This window comes from Pyrus communis, chromosome 15 (assembly GCF_963583255.1).
Source record: "Pyrus communis chromosome 15, drPyrComm1.1, whole genome shotgun sequence".
NCBI lineage: Eukaryota > Viridiplantae > Streptophyta > Magnoliopsida > Rosales > Rosaceae > Pyrus > Pyrus communis.
In genome coordinates, this window is record NC_084817.1 from 10,221,329 (window position 1) to 10,240,677 (window position 19,349).

The 19,349-nt window shown below is 36.9% G+C and overlaps 1 protein-coding gene across 1 annotated transcript; it reads left to right on the forward strand.

Moving 5' to 3' along the window:
• Positions 1-6,372: 6,372 nt before the first annotated feature.
• On the forward strand, positions 6,373-9,422 carry LOC137717297 (cysteine-rich receptor-like protein kinase 29). Its single transcript, XM_068456607.1, has 7 exons — positions 6,373-7,195; positions 7,507-7,626; positions 7,803-7,924; positions 8,007-8,217; positions 8,360-8,597; positions 8,755-8,905; positions 9,022-9,422. The coding sequence occupies exons 1-7, from the start codon at positions 6,373-6,375 to the stop codon at positions 9,346-9,348; spliced, it is 1,992 nt and encodes a 663-aa protein (XP_068312708.1). The 3' UTR covers positions 9,349-9,422.
• The last annotated feature ends 9,927 nt before the right edge of the window (positions 9,423-19,349 follow it).

Below are 19,349 nucleotides of genomic sequence, written 5' to 3' on the forward strand. Positions count from 1 at the left end.
CAACTTTCACCAACCGTTCAACTTTCACCAAACATTCAACTTTCACCAACCGTTTAACTTTCAACAAAGTTTCAATTTTCACCAACTGTTCAACTTTCATCCTTTATATAAACACAGGTCCAATATCAGTTGATCACATAATATTTCAACCTTCAATCATCCTCTATATTCACCAATCTTTCAACTTTCAAAGTGTTTTTGTTTCCTAAAAATCCTCAATATCTCACCAATAGGTGATAGAATAAGGCGTAGCAGGGTAATGCAGATGGCACAATACCAAGCAAGGCTTGACATTGAGGATGCTGAAATGATCAACGTTGAAGCTGAACTTGCAAACTCACTTATGCAATATGAGCACCATGCCGAATCTAGCCATCGTGGTTCTGTCACAGGGCATTCATTTGTGCAGCGTGATAAAGAAGAGTGTCATGACCGAATGATGAAAAGATTATTTCATCGAGCGTCCAAGATTTCCTGCTCATGATTTTCGGAGGCGGTTTCGAATGAGGGGAGAGGTTTTTGAAAGCATATTGAACGCAGTTGTCAATCATGACCACTACTTTGCAAGGAAGATAGGTGTCATCGGCTGACAAAGTCTTATCACCTCATCAGAAGCTCACTTCTGCATTTCGGATGCTAACTAATGGGTGCTCTGTAGATTCAACTGACGAGTATTGCCGACTTGCGGATTATTGCTATTGAGAACCTGGAGCCACATACCTTCGCAAGCTAGATCATGAAAACTTGAAGAGGCTTCTACGCAAGCAGGTAAAAGAGGCTTCCCTAGCATGATAGGAAGTCTCGATTGTATGCATTGGGAGTGGAAGAATTGTCCTACTGCTTAGGCTGACCAATTCAAAGGCCGTCATAACAAGCCAACCATTGTGCTTGAGGCTGTGGCATCTTACGACACATGAATTTGGCATGCATTCTTCAGTGCTCCTGAATCAAACAACAATATCAACGTTCTTTGGTTTTTACCTTTGTTCGATGATATTGTCAATGGATGGGCACCAGAATTTTGGTACAAGGTAAATGGTAATAGGTATGAGCTAGGTTACTACCTAAATGATGGTCTTTATCCTTGTTGGTCTACCTTTGTCAAAAGTTTTTCTCATCCCGATAGTGCAAAGAAGAAATTATTTTCACAGAGGCAAGAGTCTTACAAGAAGGATGTGGAAAGAGCGTTCGGGATCCTACAAGCTTGATGGGCCATTGTTAGAGGGCCTGCACGAGTTTGGCATATCGAAGACCTCCATTCAATCATGATGACGTGCATAATTTTGCACAACATGATTGTGGAAGATGAGTACATCGAAATTGAAGAAAATTCAAACGAAGATGTGGATGATGACCAACCAACACATGCGAAAGCTATTGCAAGAAATGTTGAATATCTCGCTGAAACCACATATGAGACCCAACAGGATAGGGTCACAATGAGTGAGTATATGAGACGTTTAAATATAATTCAAGCTCCTCAAGGTCATGACACACTTCGCAAGGATTTGGTTAAGCATGTATGGCGCCGAGAATGTGAACGTTGATGATGTTGGTTGAGCGTTTATGTAATAATTTTAAGTGTACTATGTTGGTATTTTCTAGTAATAAATTTAAGTGTCTTCTTGTGCAAAGTATTTTGTGTAGTACATTGGATAAATTATTGAATAGAGCTTGAATTATTGAAGGCTTCTATTCTACATCAAAGTGTGGAATAATAATACAATAATTATTGAAGGCATCTAGATTAATAGAAACAATAATTAATACACATGACAATTAATACAGTACATAAACTTAATACAAACGACAATTAATAAACCACATAAACTTAATACAATCGAAAATTCATAAACGACATAAACTTAATAATGATATCCACCATCTTGATTTGGTGATTGACTTCATGGTGGACTTAGGGTATAGCCTTGAAATGAATTATCTTCTTGAAATATACTCATTCTGCCATCCTTTTGCAAAATTTCCCTTTGCTTACCATGTAAGTACTTCTTCCTCTCTGGAGTGTATTTGTTGAGGTCCTCCATCATCAAATTTATTTCGAACCTCTCTTGCTCCCTATCCCCTTCTTCTTTCATTTGCAAATGCATTCGGACAACTTCTTCTTGGCGAGCGTTATGGGTTTCGCTCAATTTTGCAATTCCGATAGCAATGGGTCCACTCATCAGATCTTGCGACTTCCATTTTCTCTTTGCTTCCTTTTGGTTATCTCTTCATGGGGGCCTTGTAAAAGAAGAAGTTGGGGTCATTTGTTTGACACCTTCATTGACACCTTCATTTGCACCTTTATTGAAATCATTTGGGGGCGGGACTTCACTACGAAATAATCTTCCCCATTGTTGGTCCGCATCAGTTCCCCACCTTGAACAATCATTGAGGACGTTCCAAGCATGATGCAACTTAAAAGCTTGATTTTTTTGGTGTAGTTATTGTCTTGTAAATTGCCATTGCTTTGTCACCCTATGCATCAAATACGTAAAAACAATTAGTTGAAAAATATTATTATGTACATGACAAATAAAATATCAACAAAGAAACTCACAATTTCTGAGAAGCTCCTTCCACTAGGCATGTCAACGGTGGCTTTCTCCAAGCTTCCCTTCCACAAAGTGCATGCTTTGTTGATAATCTGCCACCGATCATAAACACCACCAGCTTCCCTTCGACTGGCATTGGAGTTTTCATGGAACTTATCAACGATTTTACCTCACAAAACCTTTCTATTTTGATTCGTGCCAATGGCACCATCTTCGCTAATAGAAATCCATGCCAAACATAAAGCAATATCTTCATCAAAGGTCCAATTACGACCTCTAACATGCTCTTTTGCCATCTTGAAAAATTTGAAGATAAGAAGAAATGGTAGAAAGAAAAATTGGAAGAATTGTAGGAGAAAAGTGAGTTTTGTGTGGATGTTTGAACAAATACATAGGTATTTATAGAGTTTTAGGGTGAATTTTGAATTAAATAATTTTTTTAAAATTATTTTAGCCGTTGAATTTAAATTTGGACCGTTAGATCTTTTTTTTTACCGTTCAATTTGATTATGTTCGATCTAAGCCGTTGGATTCAATAAATATATAAATATAAAACTAAAAAAAAAAATTGAACGTGGACCGTTGGATTAAAAAAAGTAGTCGTTGCGCTACCGACACCCACTGACAGTCGGGGGACACGCCCACGTGGGTGGGGTCTTCCTCAGCTTCAGTCTGGCGCATTAGGCATGCCAACTGTGGCGTCTGGGCTTCACAGCCCGTGTTTCACTCACACCTAGTGGGGCTCATTCCAATTTGTGGCCTAAACTTGGGCCAGTATTTGGCCTCGGGATGAGGTTTATGTTTTAGGTTTTGTTTAGGCCATGGTTGGGTTGGGTTTTGGGGGGGGGGGGGGGGGGGAAGGGGAATTATAGGTTTTAGCCCCAGGTTGGGATGAGAACAAACACTATAAAATTTTGAAGAAGCACAAAAATGAGCACAGTGAAACCCAAAATTCGAATGATGGTTCTAACAAAGCAAACAGAAAACAAAACAATAAACAATTATTTTCAAACAGTGCATAACCTATTGAATCAGAGGGAAAAACTAAAAACCCATACCCTGCCATACACCCCTCTGTTACTCTCTCCTCATTGACCATGTGCACTAACCCATTAATTAACCCCAAAAAATGCACACAGCCATGCTTTCTCCTCTCTTTGTCTATCTCTATCTCCCTATCCATCTTTCTCTATAAAATTAGAAATCCCCCAAAACCAGACCTAACATACTAAACAATTAGAAAACCTAAGGCACCATTAAAGAATGCAATTTAAAAAAGAAACTTATCTTTGGATTTGAGGCATGTAGCGCAAGATTTGGCACACCCCACTCTCAGTAGGGTTTGTTGATGACCCCTACCCTGTCTCCCTGAAATATTGACGACCCATATGGTCTTCTCTGACCATACCGACCCTCCCATCTGCAGCAACAATACCGAGATCCCTACCCCTCTCCATCTCTGTCTCTGTCTCTGTCTGTCTGTCTGTCTCTTTCTCGTAATAGACCATCCGCACCATTGGATTATAATCTTTGATAGGCAAAAATGTAATTAAATAATTGGGCTTCATTGAGGGTCGGGCTTCCCAGCTAAAACCAACACATTTGGGCCTGGCTGAAGGCCGAGCTGCTGACCCAAAACCAACACAAAGACCAATGGCATCGTTGTAATTAATCTGAAATTTGGGTTGAAACACTGTTCATTTGAATAATGCCAATTTCAAACCTTTCTTTAAACTAAAGTAATAGTGGGCTTACTTACCTCACACGTAATACAGAACCTATAAGAATAGGATCTTATAGATCACATAGGAATCCTAAATACAATCGACTATGAATTTACACTATCACATACCTAATTAAATAATAACTACAAATATATCCAAAGGGAACCTTGAATTAGTTGTGGAGCCCACTCCACATCAAACTTCAACGATCCGAACTGTCTATTTTTTAAGTTACACTTTATAGATCATCCTTGTAAAAATATTAGCCAAATCGGAAATGTTTGAGGTATCTAATTGGGTTCAAAGAAATTGACGAACACTATGTTCTACGGAACATTGAAATTTCATCGTGACAATCAAATGAGTAAATGTGTTTGAATTGAATTGATATTTTTGTAAAGATGATCTATGAATGAAGACTTAAAAAAATAAATGGTTTGGATCATTGAAGCTCGATGTATAATGGGCTCTACAATCAGTCCCCATTTTTAGAAGAAAAAAAAAAAATTGGGGATCCCTTTGCATAAGGTTCTTATATATATATATTAACTCTTTTCCAAATAATCTACCATAGGTAGGGAGCGTATGTCTACTCCTTGTCATTGCTTTGGTAGAGAATGGACGGGAATGCTACTAAGTATGCATTTGTTGCGTCGAATTATCCCTGATTGGATTAGCTTCAAGACTAAGCTGCACTAGATTAAAATAGATTACGTTGGACTGACTTAGTGAAGAGTTTGGTGTAGTGTTGGACTAAGAAGTACGATAATGTCAAAAAATAAAATAAAATAAAATAAAAAGAACCCATGATATATAACAAAATTTTCTGCAGAATTTTCTAATGCAAAGAAATTGAACCCCAAAATTAAAATGTTCAGCTAGCTACCAAATTCCACAACTTTTGAACCACGAGATGGCGGCTAGTGGTAAAGAACGGATTGCAAGGTTTCCTTCAAATTAAAAACTGGAGGTCTTGGGTTCGAAACTCGCTGCTGGTGTGAAAGCTAGACTTGTGGCAAGCATGAGGCTGAAATGCCTCTGTGAGTATTTCAGGCACTTGAAAAGGGAAGTAGTGGATAACCATGATTTGCCATCAGTTGTTCCTTTAAAAAAATAAAATAAAAATCCACAACTTTTGAACCTATAATACACAATAAACACAATTTCAAATTGATGGGGTACACAACAATAAACACAATTTCAAATTGATGGGGTACACAATCAGTAATCACAAAGAATCGCATATGAATTACGAAACCAGATCATTTTGCAATAAAAAGATCAGTGATCAGGCAATTAAACACAACCCACCAACACAAATCAACCAAATTGCAACTATCAAATCTTCAATTTCACATGCCCCAAAATTGAAAATCAACATTTCTATTCAAATCGATCTCGAAAATCCGAGCAAATTACGCAATCAACCTGCCGAATTCGCATTCCGTTTATTTCAATTTTGATTGTACGTACCTTGATTGTGATGTCGGCATGTTAGCACTCTACACATTTGTGAGCATGGATGTGAATTTGTCACTTGCTGCCACATGAGTTTCTTTAATTTTTAAGGATTTTTCTTAAATTTTAATCAGAAAATTGAAATTCATTTAATTAAAATGTCAGAAAAATTTACTAAAACCTTGTTGTCACGTTGATGATAAATTAAAGTTTCTGTCTTATTGAGACTTGTAAAAATCCTTATTCCTTGTGGGAACTAGCAGTGTGCTATATTATGTGAATCTTTGTGCTGTTTGTTCTTTATATCTGCATATTTGAAGTTATTCATCACTAATTCGCAAAAGGGGCGAGACTGCGTTTTAATCCGACTGCACCTGCAATTTCAACTCGCAAAAACTTGGATTGGAAGGTTTCAACCGTGGCGACGAAACCTCAAATGTCCCCAGTCAAATTTCAAATAATTAAAATAATTATTTGTCACACCAGACCCATGTTGTCTTAGTCAGAAGTCACACCAGACCCATTGCAGTCAAATTTCAAATAATTAAAATAATCAGAAACTCACGAGAATATTCCTCCCATTGGCTTTTAATAAGCCTGCAGTTGACGATCACATTATTCATTTTACTTTTGCCATGGTTTCCTCAAGATTAATCAGATTATTGTTCCTTTGTACACAAATTTTGTTACTCATCATCAACGTTAATTTCACAGATGCCCAGCTTGAACTCCCTGGAGTTAAAGAAGTCCAGTGTTCTAACGGCGAAGGTAACTACACCACTGGCAGCACCTATCAAACAAACCTCAAAAGCCTCCTCTCCACCTTATTCGATGCCAACAACAACAACGGCTACGGCTTTTACAATTCCTCCCTTGGTGTAAACAACGACACAGTTTATGCAATCGGGCTCTGTCGAGGAGATATTACAAAGGAAGCTTGCGGTAGCTGCCTTACTCTCACTGCAAACAATCTCATGACTAATTGTACCAACCAGAAGGAGGCGATTGGATGGTCGGAAACTTGTATGTTACGCTACTCAAACCGCCCCATTTATCGCATAAAGGAACTTAGTCCGACTTACTATGTTCGGAATATATTAAATGTATCCACGGGCTTGGATGCGTTCAATCAAGAGGTCTCTCGCTTACTTAACGCACTACGACAAATAGCAGCAACGGGTGGTGATCTTCGTAAATTTGCAACAGGAAACGCAAGCATTCCAAATTCTAATCTAAAAATATATGGATTTGTTCAGTGCACCCCAGAATTACCCGAGCAAAGTTGTATTGATTGCTTAAATTATATTTTTGGAGTGTCTGAATCATGTTGTAGTGCATCAATTGGTAGGAGAATTGCGACACCAAGCTGTGGCTTAAGGTACGAAAATTACACCTTTTTTGACGTTAGAACTGAGATACCATTACCAACACCACCGGCCGATACTGCGATTCCAGGAGGTATGACGTATATCAAGTCCCATTACTCTTTGAAAAAAAAAAATGTGGTTTAATTATTTGAGATAAAATTGGACATCTTGGCATCATTTTTCTATCCAGCGAATTCTAACAAATATGTCTGATTACTTCTTCCGGATTGCAGCTACTTCTTTCGGATTGCAGGACCACCTAGAAATAAATTAATTTATAACTTGGTTCTCAAATTTAAATAATTGTCATTCGTTATCCCTAGTGAAGATTTAGCCAGTTGAAAATTCAGGCCCACATATAATCCGATATGATCAGAGAAGCTATATTTATGATTTTTGCAGGAAAGAAGAGTAATACTTCTCGGACTGTCATCATTACGGTTGTCACAGTTGTTTCCGTGGTACTAATTGTATCGATCTGCGTTTATCTGAGAGTGAAGAAGATAAAGGCAAAACTTGGAGGTAAGTTTAGATCAGTTAATTTTTACTTCCCTTGAAACAGAATGACCTCATGGAACACCAGCAATTATATAAGTATTTAGACTCACACATTAACATACATGTATCCTTTTAATTAAATATGCATGCAATGGCCTTATTTAGTTTTTGGTTTCATATTGCTTCTCTCTCATGCAAAGAAGCAGATGAAATTCTTAATACAGAAGCCTTGCAGTTCGACCTTGCCTCCATAAGAACAGCTACAAATAACTTTTCTGAAGCCAATAAGCTTGGACGAGGTGGATTTGGTACTGTTTACAGGGTAATGAATCGTATCACTAAAGATGTCAGTTAAATTATTATTGTGAGAAATAAGTTAACATTCAGATGGTGGTTGAATGCAGGGTAGGCTTTTGAACCAAGAAGATATAGCGGTTAAAAGGCTTTCTAGAGATTCTGCACAAGGAGATATAGAATTTAAAAATGAGGTCACGTTAGTAGCCAAACTTCAACACCGCAATTTAGTAAGGCTTCTTGGTTTCTGCTTGGAAGGAAACGAAAGGGTTCTTATCTATGAGTTTGTCCCTAATGCAAGCCTCGATCATTTCATATTTGGTAGGGTTAAGAATTTGGATTTCTGGTTTCATTTTGGAATGTATTGAAAATTCTTCTATGTACATGCTTCCCAAAAAAAAGTACAGTGCAACAAACGTCAATAATAGCCATTACAAAATGGTCTTCTTACTTGAATGTGCAGATCCAATCAAGCGCGAACATTTGGACTGGGACAGTCGCTACAAGATCATATTAGGAATTGGGCGAGGACTCCTTTACCTTCATGAAGATTCTCGTCTTAGAATAATTCATCGTGATATGAAAGCAAGTAACATTTTGTTAGATGCAGAAATGCAACCCAAAATTGCAGATTTTGGCATGGCAAGGCTGTTTGATCTTGATCAAACACAAGGTGATACCAGTCGAATTGTAGGGACTTAGTAAGTACTAGCAGATCTTGCATGGCTTATAATCTTACAGTTCATGTCATTTAACAATGCAAGTAAATTAAGAACACACAACAACATAAATTCGGCACAATCATTATAAGTTTCAAATATAATAACACAGGCTAACCTTGCTTTTGTTCATACGCAGTGGTTACATGGCACCTGAGTATGTAATGCGCGGGCACTTTTCTGTTAAGTCTGATGTGTATAGCTTCGGTGTGTTAGTTTTGGAGATAATTACTGGACAGAAAAATAGTTCTTTCCGTCACGGTGGGAACGTGGAGGACCTTCTAAGCTATGTAAGTTACACAAAAGGCTGGGCTATACATTATCCCTGCAATTGATTAAGATTAAACTAACGAAAGAAAGGTCCTATCTGACTTTGTAATCTCTAACTGTTCACAAACTTATGCAGGCATGGAAAAGTTGGAAGGAGGACACAGCTTCAAATTTAATAGATCCCTTGTTGAAGAGTGGTTCAAAACCAGAAATAATGAGATGCGTCCACGTAGGATTATTATGTGTGCAACAAAATATAGCTGATAGGCCAACCATGGCTGCAGTTATTCTCATGCTTACTACCAACTCTCTTGATCTTCCAGTACCCTCACAACCAGCATTTTTTATGGATGGTGGCATTGAATCCTCCTCTGACACGCCTTTGGGATGGAAGGATAATTCTGGTGTGACAAGGTTAAGTCTATCTAAAAGTAGCTCTGTAAAATATCTGCTGCATGGATAGCTTCGATTCCAAGTCACAACCTCACTAGTTGACCGATGCTGCAATGAAATGTTTGTTGTTTTGTAACAGTTTTGGTCCGTTCTTTTTTATGTGATTCATTGTTATACAGGTTCTGATTAATCTCAAGTGATTGGGAACAATTGGCCTTTCTTTTTTCTTTTCTTTTTCTGTTATTCTAGCGGTAGTCGACGTTAAATTAAAGCTTATTGTTAACTACACTTCTTGAAATTCAATTTTGATCTTACTTTGTGACTGTAACTCAAAAGTCATAACTCTATTGGATTAATTTCAAAATTCATTCCACTTTAACTCGTGAACTCTCTCTTAAAAGTTGCCCAATAAATCATATGTGGGATCGACCACAATAAAACTATGTTACATTGCCAATGAATTTGACTAAACATTTAGTAGCGAAGCCACAGTAGGGCAAGGAGGGGGAGGCCGCCCTTTCGTCGTCGGAAATACCATGAATGGCGAAGAATCTGCCCCTTTTAACTTGCACCAAAGGTGTTTGACAAAATACTTTTTGCCAATACTTCCACATATCCACTTAATATCGATAAAATCGATAGTTTATTGGATAATTAGGCGATTCGTCGGCCAAGTTCGAGTGAGATTGTCCACAAATTTGAAACAAATTCACAGAAAATGAAGGGACTAGTGTAGAGGCTCTCAACTCTTGAGGAAGAAACTGACTTGGGGTTATTGCCTAACCAACAGAATCCTAAGGATCTATGAATCGTGTATGTTCATCGTATATCGTGCAGTCAGTTTTTGTCAGTTACTGTGACATTCCACATTGCCCAGGGAAGTGGATCATGTAAGCCTTATATATATATATATATATATATATATATATATATATATATATATATATTCTCATCTCTACCTAGCACAAGACCTTTTGGGAGCTCACTGGCTTTAGGTTCCATCAGAACTCCGAAGTTAAGCGAGTTCAGGCGAGAACATTTCCATGATAGGTGACCCATTGGGAAGTTCTCGTGTGAGTTCCTAGAAACAAAACCATGAGGGCGTGGTCGGGGCCCAAAGCGGACAATATTGTGCTACGATGGAGTCGAGCCCGGGATATGGTGAGGGCTTGGGCCGGAATATGACAATTTGGCATTAGAGATAATCCGTGGCTGGATGTGTGTCGACAAGGACATCGGGCCCTTAAGGTGGGTGGATTGTGACATCCCACATCGACCAAGGGAGTGGATCCTATAAGCCTTATATGTATATTCTTATCTCTACCTAGATATGACAATTTGGTATCAGAGTCAATCCCTGGTCGGATGTGTGCCAACGAGGACGTCAGGCCCCTAAGGGGGGTGAATTGTGACATCCCACATCGTCTAGGGGAGTGGATCCTATAAGCCTTATATGTATATTCCCATCTCTACCTAATTGTGACAATTTGGTATCAGAATCAATCTCTGGTCGGATGTGTGCCGACGAGGACGTCGGGCCCCTAAGGGCGGTGGATTGTGACATCCCACATCAACCGAGGGAGTGGATCCTGTAAGCCTTATATGTATATTCTCATTTCTACCTAGTACTAGGCCTTTTAGGAGCTCATTGGCTTCGGGTTCCATCAGAACTTCGAAGTTAAGCGAGTTCGTGCGAGAGCAATCCCAAGATAGGTGACCTATTGCGAAGTTCTCGTGTAAATTCCCAGAAACAAAACCGTGAGGGCGTGGTCGAGGCCCAAAGCGGATAATCTCGTGCTACGGTGGAGTCAAACCCAGGATGTAGTGAGGGCTTAGACGGGGATGTGACAGGTACTATTTGTGTTTAATTTTAAATAAATAAATTTAATATGATTTTTTATCGCACAGTGTACGATGAACGGACACGATTAGCAGATCTTCGAGATCCACACAAATAGGATCCAGCGAGGATTCAAATTCATTGCCTAAGAGCATCTCCAAAGGAGATGTCAAATTTTGAACATAAAATTTAAATTTAACAACCTATGTGATATTTTGACATCTTTTAAAGTTTTATTCTCCATTCGATATATCAAATTAAATTATTAAATTATTATATTATAAAATAAATGAATAAACTAATAAAAGGCATTTAATAATTACTAAATCCGGACCGGTCACCTTTTTTTTGAACAAAAGGAAATCGTTCAATTGAACAAAAGGTAACCTGTCAACAACAACATTAATTACAATAATGATTAAACGAATAAAAATTTAATAAAAAAATTAATAATTAATTTTAAAGATACTGTCAAATATGACCGTAACTCTCTTGACTATCAATCCATATAATCATCGTCACATAAGAATTGACATTGAAGAATATTAGTGTGGTCTTTTTTTCCTGTTATAACTTATATGAACATTTTGATACTCTTATTTGGAGATACTCTAATGGACTTATTGCCTAATGGGTTATTGTCCAAAAGTTCTAGTTTCAAGTTTCCACCAATGGAACATTATCTTCTGTCCTGCCGATTTGAATACTATATACTATATTTTCTAATAGATGAATACCATTTTTTTTATTTTTTATTTAGTTTTATATTTCAAAAGATGAAATACTATATGCTTTTTAGTGTAATGATATGGTTTTTAGTATGTACATATTATCTAATTTTTACACAAAGGATCTTATTCCATATAAAAAACATTCTTCTCGAAATAACCACTATTGAAATTTTCATCGATATATCTGTAAACCATTTTCTTTCCGTAAGAATCGATATTTTAGTAATTTTGTAAAATTAAGTGAAATCGATATTTCTGTATAACTAATATAAAATTTTGTTAACTGATACTATAAGAAGCGGTACCATAAAAATTTTGTTTAATTGATAATTATAAAAAAAAAATTTAACTGATACTATAAAAAATGGTGAAATTTTGTTTAATTGAATTTTATTTTTTCGAACATTTCGGCAATAATTTCTTTTATTGATAGTGAGTCTATTATGCGATGTTTTCATTATATGAAACTTAACCGGCACAATTGTAACTTATTTATATTAATAAACTATGAATGATATTAATATTGTCTACTATCTAAAAGGATTTGGTAGTTAAAAATCTTTGGAACTTTTTACCCTTTTAACTTTAGCCCCTCTTGGCTTCATCATTACATGCGTTAACATTTAATAATCAGGAAATATAAAGTTTACAAGAAGGAACTATTAAGTGGATTTATTTTTTGGGTTGCTGTGCTTGAGTTGTAGAGATGGAAAAAATAAAAATAAAAAAAATGATGAATCTGGTAGACCAAATCAAAACCACTTAACAGAATTAAAAGAATTCAGACAAATGTGAAGCGAATTTTGAGTTTTATAAAGTAAAATGATGACTTTTGAGTTTCACGAGGCAAATGAGATCAAAATCAAGTTTCAGGTGACAAAATGAAATGAATTTGGGTTTCAAAGAGCAAACTGACAACTTTTAAGTAACATGGAGCAAAATTAAATTAAATTTGATATCTAAAAAGGGTAGTTAAAAACAAGCCATGAATTAATCTAAGCATTAAGGAGTTTGAGATGCAATGACCTTTCCTTCTCCCAACATTGTGAAGTAAACTGAATTGACACATCAACAACATGAGAACAACATATTCTATAGCTAATGGGATTATGGGATATTTAATTCAAGAAAAATATTATTTTTCTAAGACCTAAGTACAATGACAATATAAATTTCATTTAATTTCTATATTGTTGCAGTCGCATGGTTATGTCCTTTGGTCAATGGCCTTTAGTCTTAGTTCTTTCATTTATTAATCCCTTTTCTTTCCTTTATTGTCTTCTTACTCAGTATTATAGTTTGGTAGTATTTATTTTTACTTATAAATAAGAGATTTTAGATTTAAATTTGTAGAAGATAAATTCGATATCAAATTAGGTTACTTATTGTGTGTTTTAGCCGAACTCTTCATTCCCTTAATGTATCGTTATACTAAAAAAAAAAAAAAAAAACCTTTCACTGTCACAGCCACGTGGATATGTTCCTTTGTTCACCGGCAGAACCGGAACATTGGAAGTCTTGTCCTCACGCTCCTCAACCACTCCCCTTTGAATCTTAGACCAAAGTTTATAGTTTAATTTATTTTAGATAGTAATAAAATAAAATATAATTTGTTTAAAAAGAAGATAATGATCATCATCATATATTCATTAAGTAATCACAGAATCAGACATAAACCATGAACGCATATGATACTGTAACACACAATGCCAAATCATCGTAATTACAAAGATTATTAATTTTATGTCATATAAATATAATAATAGTGGTGGGATGTAACCAGACTTGGAAGTTGGAATTTGGAATTAGAAAATAATAGGTTTGAATTTGTTGCGTTGTTGACTAATAAGAGCATGACTGTAAATGAATGAAGTATGATAATTGGAGGAGGGTTGAAAAGAAAAGGTCAGGATAGGCTTAGGCCAATCCTTGTATCTTCAACCCTCCACCACTCTTTTCTCTCTTAATAATGGCCTATATCATCACGGTAGATAAGGGATATCAGATGATTTCATTCATCCTTTTACGTGTTCATTATATGCTTCATCGAATGTAACTCATCACGTGACCCTTAACAATCTTTTTGTCCTAATGTCTCCGTGTGCATTAATGTTTTCCAACCGAGAAGTCAAATCTGATGTGACATGACATGGATTGGTATTTCTTCCCCTTGCTGCCAAATTTGATAGCACCTTCAGATTTTTTTAATTAATTATTAAATGCTTTTTGTTAATTTTTTTATTGGTTTAAATCATTATCTTTTTGTTTCTTTTCATTCCCAATGAAAAGAAAATACATATGAATTATTATTTTATGTTTAAAATTTGACATATCGGTTGAAGATCAAAAGTTTAAAAGATGCCAAAGTGCCACGTAAGCCTTCAAATTTAAGTTTTAGGTTTAAAATTTGACATTTCCTTTGGAGATGATATAAAGGTCTCATGTTCCATAAACAACCTCAAGTATTTCCACATATAATTGCGTATATATCCCATCATAAATGTGGGAACATGATTTTCCAAGATTAGAGTAAAGCGGATCGAAATATGAATGCCTCAGAAATCAGGTCATGAACTCAGAGTTAGTTTGGTATTGCTCTGCTTAAAAAAAAAAAAAAAAAAAATGTTTTTGTTGTGCTTTTAGAATAAAGTAGTTGAATATTTGGTAATTTTTTTAGCCTAATCGGATAAACGGTAGTGGAGTCTATTAGCAAATTTATTCAAAAATAATTTTTCTGTAAGTTGTCTGTTAAATATAAGGATAAAAATGTATTTTAATGTGCACACCTTCTTCTCCCTCATCCCTTTGCATTCTTCTGAAACAAAAAAGGCATGGTATTTCTTTGCCAGCGTATTGTTCTTGTTTACCGTCTTCAGCCCTTCAACATTCATATAGTCCAACCCAATCTTTTCAGCCTGCAATTAAATATAAAAGAATGAATTTGGATTCTCTCCTGAGCTAATGGAGAAGATCCTCCTAACCAATCATCGTATCGTTGAATTTTTATCCACCGGCTACAAACAGGAGGTCTCTTTAAAATTATAATGATTGTAGCCGTTGAATAAAAATCTAACGGCCCAAGATAATTGGTCAGAAGAATCCTATAAGAACAACCCACTAGCTTGGAATAAGTATTCAATGAAAGCAAAATCGTAGAAATTCATCATCCCATCCAAATGGTAAAATTGACACTTAAGTTGTAACTAAAGTGGAAATCTTGGCATTTTAAGAAACAAAAGAAATTTTGCAGATAACTGGAATGGCGGAAAAGAAGAATGGTACTGCTTACTGTTTACCAAAAAAAAGTATTGCACTTTGGGAATCGTGGAAGAAATTCAAATAAAACACACGTGGATGAGGGATGTGTGGCAACCTAACATAACCACTGAAACGTTTTGTCTTCAAATGTGTTATTGCGCGGCAAAAGAAAGACCTTTTGACGATTTTGTTCTTTTTGCCGGTAGGATTTTTGATGAACTACAATTAGTTTCAGAAGCTAGTTGAGATTACTGTTGTGGATTAGAAGGAATTTGGCATGAAATTTTGTTTACTTTTTGTTTCCCATTTTCTGCAGGATCATAATTTTTATAGCCTCATCTGAAGTTCAATAGACTCAGTGAAGTTGCGGTTTTTACGCATTTAGGATGATGGAAATACCCTATTGGAAAGTATGACTGTGAGGTTTACTATAGTGAAATGGAAATAGTCAGAAATTGATCGTGGTTTCTGTCAGTACTACACTAATTGAAGGATCAGGATCCTCTCCTGATCTAAGGATGAGGATCCTCCTGATCAATGAATATGGGCCGTTGGATGAAAATCTAACGGATATAATTATTATAACTTTAAAGAGATCCCCTGTTTGTAGCCGTTGAATTTTCATCCAACAGTCCACACTCCTTGATTAGGAGGATCCTCATCCTCTACGACATGCTCCTCAAAGTGCTCATAGTATGGCTCATTGAATGGGAGGGGATAGTGATCCTCCCTAATTGTGGTGTTTTGGTTCCTAAAGTCCATGTAAATGTTCTCACCACCTTAAAATCGATTGCGTATCTGCACTAAAGAAGGTAACAACCTATTAGTTGAAATGGGATTTGGAATTGGGATTGGAGAATTACAAACATATTGTGATGGAGACTCAAAAGTGGCAACACTGTCAACAATTTTACTATGGCTGCTTTCGGCCAGATTGGGTGTGTTTAGGGCAGCCACACCAATTCTTTCTTCGATGATGGTTCTAGATGCATCCTTCTTGATTGGTGCTGAACGTTCATGCCCTATATTTTTAATTACACCAATGGAAAAACAAGAATGAACATCATTAGGATTCTCAAAAGATTCAGAAACTTTAAAGTTAATCATATCGCCACCAAGCTTCATAGTTAAGGCTCCCTTGGCCACGTCAATCTTGGTCCGGGTTATTTTCATGAAAGGTCATTCAAGTAAGATTGGCGATGGTGGAGAGTGGGCTGAATCCTCCATGTCAAGAACATAGAAATCTGCAGGAAAAATCAAGTGGTCTACCTGCACCAAAACATCTTCCAAAACTTCTCTCGGGTATACATTAGATCGATTGGCTAATTGAATAATAACACCATCATTTTTAAGCTCTCCTAGATTCATAGATACATAAACAGAATATGGCATGACATTAATTGATGCACCTAATTCTAGCATAGCATGTTCAAACCTTGTATTACCAATTACACAAAGGATAGTGAAACTACCTGGATCTTTGCATTTAGGTGGCAGCTTTCTTTGCAACATTGCAGAGACATTCTCACTTACATGTACCACCTCTTTCTCCCAAATCTGTTTCCTTGTTGTATAAAGCTTCTTCAAAAACTTAGCGTACTTTGGGATTTGCTTTATAGCATTAAGGAGCGGGATATTGACGTGCACCTTCTTAAACGTCTCTAGAATGTCTTTTTCATCCTCCTCTTTCGTAGATTGCATAAACCTGCTAGGAAAGGGCACATTTAGTGGAATAAAACTAGAAAAATTTGAATTTGGACTTGCCTTGGTGGTTTGGGACGGTTTTGAGGCCTTAGGGGGCTACAACAAGGATTGGTCTTCACTTGTCGTGGCCCTTGCTTCTTGTTCTTCTTTTTGCAGCAGCTTTTCATCCTTGTTAAGGCCTGGTTTGGATGGTTTTGGGTGGTTTCCAAGCACCTTGCCACTTCTCAACGTAATGGCTTTAGCGGTTTCAAAGCCTCCCTTTGGATTCACAACGGTTAAACTAGGAAGTTTGCCTTGTTCTCGAAATTGCCCAAGGAACTCTGAAATCTGCCCTATTTGCTTTTCCAATTCATCCACCTTTTTGGCTTGATTTTGCATTGTCTGGGTTTGATTTTGGACTCCCTTCGCCAAATTGGTTAATAATTGAACAATTTGATCATTATCGATGGATTGGGCAGATTGTGGTTGGTTTTGAATTGGTGCGTATGGCCTTGGAAACATCCCAGGGGGTGGTGGAGAAAATCCTTCTTGTTGTTGAGTTTGTTGAGGCTCCCTCCACTTTATATTAGGATGATCTCTCCACCCCGGATTGTAAGTGTTGGCGTATGGATCATGCCTAGGTTGATTTTGGCCTTTATAACCCACGACATTGGCAGATTCCCATCCTTCATTGCCAATCAATTGAGGGCATTGCTCAGAGGGGTGTCCTTGCATGGTGCACACGCCACATACACTAGCTTTCTGCACTTTGGATCCATCAACAACCTGTGACATAAGAACAATAAGATTAGCTAATTGAGATTGAATTTCAGAAATTGCACTTACCTCATTCACTTGTTGTTGTCGTGCGGGGTCTCTTTGTCCAACTCCCTTGTATTGTTGTGCATTCAAGGCTCAATTTACAATTAAAATCTTGGCAGCCACAGGTGTTTTGTCAACCAAAGCACCCTCTGCCGAGGCATCTAGCATTTGTCTCTCAAGTGGAAGAAGCCCCTCGTAGAAATATTGAATTAAAAGCTCTTCCTTCATTTAATGTTGAGGGCACGATGCAACTAGAGTCTTGAAACGCTCATAATACACTAGAAAAGACTCCCCTTGGTTTTGTTGAATGCCACTAATTCTCTTCCTCAAGAGAATGACTCTCGAAGTTGGGAAAAACTTCTCTAAGAATGCTCACTTCATGTTTTCCCAAGAAGTGACGATTCCAGGTGCTAGTTCATAGAGCCAATCCTTAGCCTTTTCCAAAAGAGAGAATGGAAAGGCTTTCATCTTCAAAATGTTCCCATCGACATTGATGGGTGTTATGCTCAAACATACCATTTCAAACTCCTTGAGATGCTTGTTTGGATCTTCTATGGACAACCCATGGTATTTGGGAATGTGATGCAACAAGCTAGACTTCAATTCGAACTCATCGGTCTTGCCTTGAGCTGCCCTAGGGTATTAAATGCATAAAGGCACGGCATTGTCCAAACCCGAGGTTGAAAGTTCCTTGATTTTTCGATTATCCGTAGCTATGGCTTGTTTTTCTTCTTCCACTTCTTCTTCTTCAGATTCGGCCTCAGAGCTAGATGGACTAGGTTCTGGATGCCTCATCTTTCTTATCAACATTCGTTCAAAATCGCTGTCAAACTCCAATATATTCTCACAAACAGGTTGAGAACTACGAGTCATAAACTAGTACCTAAAACAAAACAAACAAAGAAGATAAAATCAGAAAACAAAACAAAACAAAACAGAAACAAAAGAAAGAACACACGACACTACTAGAGGAAGATTAGCAATTTTGCTAATCCCTAGCAACGGTGCCAAAATTTGATGTGAAAATTAACTTGACACACAAATTAAACCCTATTGTTGACAATTGTAGTATATATGCAAGTAGGGATCATTCTACACTAGGGATTAACTAAGGATGCTAATCAACACAAATAAGACTTAAAAACACTAAACTAGACTCTAAGAACTCAAAACAAGCTAAATAGACCCAAAATGCACTTTCTTGCCAACTTTTCCATTAGGACCTACAAACAAACGAAAATAGCTTAAAACACTATAATAAATGGAAACTAACTATGTAAATGTAAGAAAACAAGCTAACTAAGTCGCATAAATATGCTCCTATCAATTTCAAAGCCAAAATTTGTATAATCTAGTCCCAAAAAACACCAGGAACTCACCTAGGACCTTTTCAAGATGAGGAGACGCTGAATCCACCTCGGATTCAACAGTTTAGGCTAGGTGCAACTCGCCAAAATTTGGAAACAATAGGCAGAGGGTATGCATTTCAATACATGGAGATTTCTAACCAACAACTCACATGCAAATAGGTAATCATTTACCTGATATAATATTCAAAGGAGTTTGAGTGCCAACACCTTCAAACTCGCCGGAGAATGCTTAGGTTTCACCGTCAGAAACTAAGAGAAAGAGTATGGGTGCAAGCAGAGGGTTAGTCCCATAAGTTCAAGCTTAGGTTAGCCTAAACACCCATCAGAAGCCAAGATTGAGAAAAAACCCGGCAGTCACCACCTAGCT